At 37.2% G+C, this 9,291-nt stretch overlaps 1 protein-coding gene across 1 annotated transcript; it reads left to right on the forward strand.

Moving 5' to 3' along the window:
• The first annotated feature begins 2,889 nt into the window (after positions 1–2,889).
• On the forward strand, positions 2,890–5,430 carry LOC147298715 (disease resistance RPP13-like protein 4). Its single transcript, XM_086256394.1, has one exon. It carries the CDS (start codon positions 3,051–3,053, stop codon positions 5,196–5,198), a length of 2,148 nt encoding a protein of 715 aa, XP_086112520.1. The 5' UTR covers positions 2,890–3,050; the 3' UTR covers positions 5,199–5,430.
• Positions 5,431–9,291: the final 3,861 nt, after the last annotated feature.

A 9,291-nucleotide genomic window follows, 5' to 3' on the forward strand; every position in this document is an offset into this window, starting at 1 on the left:
TATTCTCTACTTTGGAACAAGCCATTAAAATTTAGAATAATATGGGACTCATTTACTAACCCAAATGAATTCCACTTTTATTTGGTTATTGATGGCTCACTTTGGCATAGGGGAGCAGTTCCAAATAAATGAGGGTCATGCAAGAGCAAAACTCACTGTGGGAAAGTAGACCGCCAATGTATTAAATAAATAAATGGAGTAGAAAGTAATCTTATTATATGAATCTTTTTGTGTCTTGGATACATTTGTACCGAATCCTAATTAAGTGAATTAAAACTACACTTCTTGTATTTGATTCACGATTCTTGTAGTCATAGATAATTTGAAAGATTTCACAGTATTGTAAATAATAAGCAAGTGAAAAAGCCAAATGTAGTTTAGTTGGCTTTAGTTGAGAGCCACTTATCTGCCTGTAGAATTGTTATGTTAGGAGTTAAAATTTCCAAAAACTACTTTGATTCAGTTAATAATTGGATTCTGATGTTGAAGCTGCATCATGCATAAGCAGTATTATGAATTTACAAAAACTTATGAACAAATTAACTTTATCCCTATAAATTATAAAATTCTCAACCCAAGCTAGCCTAAAATTTATAGTCATATCTTATGGGGATATTAATTCTTAACAAAAGTATGCAACAAACGAAAAATCCTATTGAAAATGGCCAAAGGTGCATACATGGCCAAGTTTGCCTTTAACAATTCAACATAATTTTTCAATATGGAACCTTCTTAATTTAAGTCAAATTAGTGCTTATAGTATTACATGTAAGGGTGGAATCGGTTCGGTAACCGAACCAAAACCCCTTTATCGACCACCGAACCGACATTGGTCGAATGCCACATAACTCCACCGACGCCGAATTGAAGGCTGTCGGTTATCGACATTTTTGAGTTTGGTCGGAGTCAGTCGTCGATTTTGTCAATACAGTACGGGGTTTTGGTATTCCGGGTGGGTGGTTTTGCATGTCGTTTTCGACCACCGAAGGTGGCAGTTCGGTCTGTCTGACCACCGAAACCGAAATGGCCAAAAAAATAACTGAACCGATCGATTCGATCCGGATCGGCAGGCAGTTTTTTTGGTTTTCCAATCCTAAATGCCAGCCCCCATTACATGCATGAATATAAATAAATGCTTACTTTCCTCATTTTCTCTGTACTTGTATTCTCTTCGTTTTACATGTAGAAATTTTGCGTTGTCGAATCTTTAAGAAAAAATCTCTGTTCTACTTCTTCCATCATTATAAGTCTAAATATAAAGGGCCCCTTGGACCCTTAGCTGTGGTCCAAACTCCAAAGTCATGCTTTAAGTCAGTCGTCTCATCTTTTTTTTTTTTTGGTCAAAAGTCTCATCTGCTTCCTGGTAAAACAAGAGAGTACTGTTTATATGAAAATGACTACATGACTTGCTAATAAAAACAATAGAGAAAGACTCATGACTTTTTCTTTTCTTTTTTACAAATTAAGAATCAGCAATTGACTAAACCATCGAGGCTTATTATTTGGTTTACCCTGAAAGTAATTCAAATTTTCACATTAGCTCTGATGTTTTTTTAGTTTCACTTTATCTCCCCTGAAATTAATTTTCGTGTATCACTTTACCCCTTGTCTTATTTTTACAAATTTTGAAAATTAACTAAAAATAACTTTGGACTAAAAAAAAAACGAAAAATTCATACGGACTCATCTTGACTAGTACTAATTTACTATGGGGTCAAATTACTAATTTTCCCTTCGATTATATTAAAATTTTTAGACTTAACACTTTGACCCCACAAATTTTTCTAGATACACTTGGAGAGAAAATTTGTAATTTAACCTCATAGTAAATTAAAACTAGTCAAGACGAGTCTGTATGAATTTTTCGTGTATTTTTCTGAGTTCGGAGCTATTTTTAATTAATTTTCAAAATTCGTAAAAATATGAAAATAGTAAATAGGGAGTAAAGTGATACACAAAAATTAGTTTTAGGGGATAAAGTGAGACGAAAAAAATATTTGCTTGGGATTTCCATTTAGTCCCTTGGAAGCAAATGACCTTTTTACATGTTGATTTCAATTTAAATGAATTCTAAGTTCAGTTCATTCACAAAAGGAGTTCTCTACTTTGGAACAAACAATTAAAATTTAGAATGATATGAGACTCATTTACTAACCCAACTGAATTACAAAACCAAATCACACATACTTTATGAAGATCAAGGTATATTACTGACTGAAATTGAATGTGTAGGAATGCAATCCAAACTGATATGCTTCAAGGCATATAAATACACTTTTTTATTTTTTTATTTTTTTTTTAAATTTAAGAAGGGTGCCAATTGTTGTTAGCTGGTCGTGTTAAAAATCGACACCCCTTAACTTTAGATACTATTTGTCCAAGGATGAAAAAATTGAAAATTTTGTATTATCAATATTCAAATTTACGAGTATATCGATTTTGGTAATATCATAATAGAGTTGATTCAAATTTTGTACTTTGGTTGGTTGATCATTAATTAATTAGGGTTAATGTATGAGTTTTGATTTAATCAGGGCTGGATTTTATATCTTAGTCTTCTCTTTTTTTTTTTTCCCTATTTTGTTTGACTCAAGTCTATTTTCGACATATACCAATATCGGTTCCAACCTCTTGAAATATCGGCGATGTCAAGGATATTTTCATCTATGATTTGTCCCCATCAATTTTGTTAGGGGCACTCGACTTGACAAGTCTTCCTTTTGAGATGAATAATGGTTAAAAAGAATTGGCATGTCATATATAGATGCACTATGGGAGACTTGGATTAATCATCAGGAAAATGGTTTGGACTATGTCATAGATGCACTATATAGACTTGGTCTCTTGACAGGGCTCCATGCAGCATGCCAAAGTTTACCAACATTAGGAAAATGGTGACCATTCCACTAATCAAGGGGCACTCCAGTACTTCAACAACTCTTCAAACTCATCCTTTTTAGACGAATAACTCATCAAGTCCTTTCTCTTCATTTGGGTATTCATTCCCTCTCTTTACTCTGCAATTCCATGTTGATTTGATATTCGCCACCATGTCCACGCGAGCCCTTTCAACCACTTCATTCAAGTCATCTTATGTGTCTCTGGATCTTCTTTCATACTTGAAATCTGGGCAGGTCACACCATTCCAAATTTTCAATGATGTTATCATGCCAGATTTTTATAACCATATATCCAAGGGAATAGATAACAAACACAACAATAGCAGCAGCAGCAGCAACAACAACAACAACAACAATAATCTGCAAGGGGTTCTTGAAGAAATCCAGAATGATCTCATTTACATCGGAAAGGCCTGTAGGAGTTTGAAGCAATGGGAAGATCATGTCAACCATGCCATCAAAGAATTAGTCTACCAAAGTTTGGATGACGCCGATAAAGAAAGAAGTCAGACACTAGAAAGTACCCACAGAACCAATTTTCTTGTTAACAAGCTCAATAAGACTCACAGTATTATCTCCGACTTAAAGAAATCTCTGTCTGCGCCTCCTGAACTCTCTTCAGTCAATTTGAACTCTGATGGCTTCCAACTTTCAAGTTTTTCCATGTCACACGCGGAATTCAAAACGTTACCATTCCAATTAGAAGATGACATCAATGAAATGATGGCAGAGCATTCAACATTGAAAAAGGTTGAGGCAGTCTACAAAGGTCTACATGTCACACAGAAGCTCTGTTTGCTCTGCTTCTCAGTGTTCCCGGAAAAAGCTGTCATAAAGAAGAAGGTCTTAGTCCATTGGTGGGTTGGTGAGGGGTTTATAGACACTTTGGGTAATGGAGACAAGACTGCTGAGGACGTTGCGAATGGATTCTTTAAGGAATTTATGGCAAAAGGCCTCATTGAGCCCTTCTACAAAAAGCGCAGACCAAATGCAGACAGCTGCAATATGCAACCTTCGATTCGTCAAGCTGTGATTAAGCTTGCACAGAGAGCCGAGTTCTTCAGTTTTGATAAAAATGGAAATCCCACAGAAGATTTCTCATGCTCTCGGAGGGCATGCCTGGTGAAAACCGAACAAGGATCTTCTGTTCGCGAATTGCCATTCCGTTTGAAGCAGGAGAATGTTCATAGTCTGATCAATGTCAACGAGCCTAATCTTGATATCAGACCAGAATGGTTCGCAAAGATGAAATATGTCAATGTTTTGCAGCTTGGAAGATGGAAGAGCTCGGCCGAGCATCTTGTTCAAGTAGAGGACAGTGAGTTCTTGAAAGGGTTGAAGAATATGAGACATCTTCGGTACTTAAGCCTTAGAGGAGTGTCTAGAATTACAGAGCTCCCTGCTTCAATTTGCAAGCTAAGCAATTTAAGGATCCTAAACCTGAATGGTTGTCTTGATTTGGAGAAACTCCCTCAAGGGATAGGCTCACTCAAGAACCTGACACACTTAGATATGTACGAGTGCTACTTGATAAGCCACATGCCCAAGGGACTTGCTTTGCTCTCACAACTCCAAGTCCTTAAAGGGTTTGTGATCTGTAAACCGAGGCCCGGAGGGCAGTACTGCAAGCTAGCTGATTTATCGAAATTGGAAAATCTAAGGAAGTTGAGTATCCATGTAGACAAAATGTCTGATGCAGCAAAGAGCGAGCTGATTTCTTTGCCACAGTTCAAGAAGCTCCGGTCACTATCTATATCATGGTCACGAATTTATGGCAATCCTAATCCTAGAAAGGCTATCGCGAGGAAGTTGAGTATGCACGTTTCCAAGAAGCTCCGGCTTCTGACTATCCAGGGGATTATTAGAGAGAAGCTAGCTAGCATGACAAAACCAACAAAACCATCTCCAGTTTCGGGTCCAGTTTCAGGTCCAGATTCTCCATTAGTCTTTCTTCTTTTGGAGAAACTTGACCTCCATTACTTCCCAGCTGGTTCTGAGATGCCTGTTTGGTTGAAGACTTGGCAACTGAATAACCTAAAGAAGCTCTATATCAGAGAAGGAAACCTCTCGGATCTGTGTGATATACAATGCGGATGGACTAATGTCAAAACGTTACGATTGAAGTTCTTGGGAGAGTTGAAGATGGACTGGCCAAAACTGAAAGAGTTGTTTCCGCATTTGATTTACGCGGAGATATTCAGATGTCCTAAGCTCAGCTTGGTTCCATGTGATGAGAATGGTGTGTGGGAAAAGGCAGATTCAAAGCAAGCAAAATCTTTGAGTATCAATCAGTACTAGATTTGTATAATAAATTGTTGGATCCCATTGTGTTGTTATCTGTTGCTGCTGGTAAAATTCCATAACCATATTCTGTGTTTCTGTCCTTAAAAGTGCTTTTGAGCGTTCAAATTACAAGGTGATAGATACTACATGCAATGCTATATTCATTGCTATAAACTTTCCTTTGGTTGTTCTTGCTCATCACCACATTATGTTTTTTGCTATCGCTTTCTGAGGACTAACGACTTGTCGTTGCCAGCACATATGAAAGTTAACATGTAAGAAAATTCATTTCTAACTATAATGTGAACAGCATGCAGAAAAAAGAAACAAATAAGAATGAGAAAAGATTGATTTGGAAGTAGGAACTTAGGAATACAACCAAACATTTCAAATCCAATTTGCTTCATATATATTATGGCCAACTGCCACTTAATTTTAACCAAAAAAATTCATAATTCTTTGTAAAATTACTTGGGTCATGGACTCATGGGGACATAATAATAAATAAGATAGATGTAACCGATCCAAACAAGAAGAAGCTACTCTTCTGTGTTTCAGTCAAGGCTCTTCAATTCCTAACCACATTCGATCAAATGGGAAATTAATTAATATGACCAATATTCAGTAGTAGTACCACACTGCTAGCTGTTATGATTGTATGTGTTTTGTGCTGTGTGAGAGAGGCTCACATGCATACTCTGTACTACATATATTTAAGCCTTATTGCTACTTCCCATGTCGCTTTTGAGCACATAAATAGCGTATTCCTTGGACAATGATACTACAATCTCAGTGAAAAATACGTGTCTCCAACGTTCCTTTCCTTCCTATATATCCCACAATCAAATACCATTTCCTGCCAACTTTAACTAGTAAATTCATGCTTTAGTTAGTATTCCAGGGCGCCACAGGCTAGTGATTTGGTCGTTTTAGTTCATAGGGTTTCTTTTTTATCTTATTTGTCCCTGTCTAGATCTTAGAGAGTTTGTCTTTGTCTAGATCTTAGAGAGGGTTTGTCCCTTTATTGATCTTAGACAGGGTTTGATTAGGGTTTCATCATAAAATCTACTTTTGTTTTGTTTGAGTGTTGTGTGGTCATGCCTTTTCCTATGCCTACATCGTATTTTGTAGCCTTGAAGGGAGAAGGAAGAAATGTTTTGGGTATGGAGAGACTGACAAGAAGCTTGTTGTAGTTTTTCCTATTGAATCAAGAATGACTGCAGTTCAATTGGGAAAACTACGTTATTGATTAATGATTCAAGGATTTCTTGTTTTGGATTTCTTTGCAGTCAAATATGGTGTGTAACTTGTTGTAGATGCATATTATTTGTCTTTTATCATGGAAGGCTCTCTTCAAGCGTGGTTAATGGTTTTTCCTCACTCACTCTCACTCTGGATTGGTATTCTCTTTGTTACATGTAGAAACTTTGCTTCATCATTCTTAGTTTAAAAAAAAAAAAAAAAAAAAACTCTGTTCTTCCATCAGTGTAAGTCTATTTGTAAAGGGCGGTCTTGGACTGGTAGTTGTGGTCCAAAATCATGCTTTAAGTCAGTCGTCTCATCTAGCTGGATAGCATCAAAAGTTCTAGGTGATTAGAATCCATAAAGTCCTGGACCCAACTTCTTTGTAAGTGGAAGGTGCATCTTAAAAATAGAAAGCGTGGTTGAATTGAATATTCAAAGTTGACTTAAAGAATACAAAAAAAAAATTACCCAAAAGAGAATGAGGCAAGAAATTTCCATAGGCATGACAGAAGCAATTTAATGTGATTATTGCATAGACAAAATTTGTTCCACCATAAGATTGTCACACAATGTCTCTTGAAGAGGAAAGTAAGGACACTTTCTACTTTTCGCAAAGTAGAGGAAAGACATGCAATCAAATAAGGCCACGTCTTGTATCATATGGAAGATCGAGTGCTTCAATTATCACCCACTCGAATTTATACTCACTGCATATCTTCAATTTTTCATCCAGATTACAATAATGAAAGACATTCATCTACTTGTGTAACTGTTATAAGTTATAACATAGGTTAGTGTCAAGCTCACATATACCCGAGCAGAGTAAATGGGCATGGAGCGAAATATGGAGCTACCTATACCCGAGCAGGTCAAAAAGGTATGGGATGTATGGAACCTGAGGGGCTGTATTGTGTTGAGCCTTTCACTCCAGGTTTTCCTTATGTTTTTTGCCTCATTCAGCCAAAAATGTAGAATCTTTAGATGAAAGGCAATTACCTCATGAGGCATTTCTTCTGTTCGAAAGCTTCAAAGGACTCATTGTTGGCTTCCTTCTGAGCTCCATAGATCGAGAACTCAGCTGTATAGGTGTACAACGGCCCGGCCTATCTCTTATTTTATACCTTAAGTCCAGTCCGGCCTATGATCCAACCTATAACGGCTCGTGCCGAGCCAGGCCGACCCTATTAATTATTTTAATTATTTTAAGTTTATATTATTATTGTTTAATAAATCAAATAGTCTTTGATGTCATTTCATTTTTTATCAAATTTTTGAATTTTCTACTTCTAACATTTCATTTTCTATCTAATTTCACTATCAAAATCAAAATAAAAAATTGAAACATGACTAATAGTAATTTTTTTTGAAAAAATTGAGAAATACTAATATAAACGGGCTGGCCCGTAACGGGTTCGGGCCAAAACGAACTTTGGCCAGCCCAACGGGATAGAAATATTGGTCTAACCCGGCCCATACGTATGGGCCAGGCCCAACCTGGCTCACTTATTAACGGGCCGGACCAGGCCCGTGCTGGATTCGGTACTCGAGCCTTGGAGTGTCTAGACTTACAGAGCTCCCTGCTTCAATTTGCAAGCTCAGCAGTCTAAGGATCCTGAACCTGATTTGGAGAAACTCCCTCAAGGGATAGACTCACTCAGAAACCTGACACACTTGGATATGTCCGAGTGCTACTTGATAAGCCACATGCCCAAGGGACTTGCTTTGCTCTCACAACTCCAAGTCCTTAGTGATTTGTAAACCGAGGCCTGGAGGGCAGTACTGCAAGCTTGCTGATTTGTCAAAATAGGAAAATCTAAGGAAGTTGAGTATCCATGTAGACAAAATGTCTGATGCAGCAAAGAGAGAGCTGATTTGTTCGCCACAGTTGAAGAAGCTCCGGTCACTATCTATATCATGGTTACGAATTTATGGCACTCAAAGCATCTGACTATCCAGAGGATATTTACAAAAAAGCTAGTTAGCATGGCAAAATCAACAAGACCTTTACCTCCATTACTTCCCTGGTTCTGAGATGCCTGATTGGTTGATGAAGTTGCAACTGAGTGACCTAAAGAAGCTCTCTATCAGAGGAGGAAACCTCTCGGATCTGTGTGATATACAATGCCGATGGACTAATGTCGAAACGTTACGCTTGAAGTTCTTGGGAGAGTTGAAGATGGATTGGCCAAAACTCAAAGAGTTGTTTCCGCGTTTGATTTACACGGAGATATTCAGATGTCCTAAGGTCAGCTTGGTTCCATGTGATGAGAATGGTGTGTGGGAAAAGGCAGATTCAAAGCAAGCAAAATCTTGGAGAATCAATCAGTACTAGATTTATGTATTAATTTGTTGTATCCTATTGTGTTATCTGTTGCTGCTAGTAAAATTCTATAACCCAATTCCGTGTTTCTGTCTTTGAAAGGGCTTTTGGGCATTCAAATTACAAGTTGATAGATACTATATGCACTGTTATAAACTTTCTTTGGTTGCTCTTGCTCATGCTCATGCTCATCACTACAATATGTTTTTAAGTGTTTTGCTATCGCTTTCTGAGGACTAACGACGTGTCGTTGCCAGCACATATGAAAGTCAACATGGAAGAAAATTAATTTCCAACTATAATGTGAACAGCATGCAGAGAAAAGAAACAAATAAGAATGAGAAAAGATTGAGTTGGAAGTAGGAACTTAGGAATACGAAACCAAACATTTTAAACCCAATTTGCTTCATATATATCTTGGCCAACTGCCACTTAATTTTGACCAAACAAATGTAGAGTTCTTTGTAAAACTACTGGGGTCATGGACTCATGGGGACATAATAATAAATAAGATGGGTGTACCTTAAAGAACCAATCAAACAA

The sequence above is a fragment of the Dryas octopetala genome, chromosome 1, assembly GCF_963921425.1.
Source record: "Dryas octopetala chromosome 1, drDryOcto1.1, whole genome shotgun sequence".
Classification (NCBI taxonomy): domain Eukaryota; kingdom Viridiplantae; phylum Streptophyta; class Magnoliopsida; order Rosales; family Rosaceae; genus Dryas; species Dryas octopetala.

Excerpts from the sequence above, each read along its gene's own strand:
- LOC147298715 (XM_086256394.1), top strand. The coding sequence starts at position 3,051 with ATGTCCACGCGAGCCCTTTCAACCACTTCATTCAAGTCATCTTATGTG.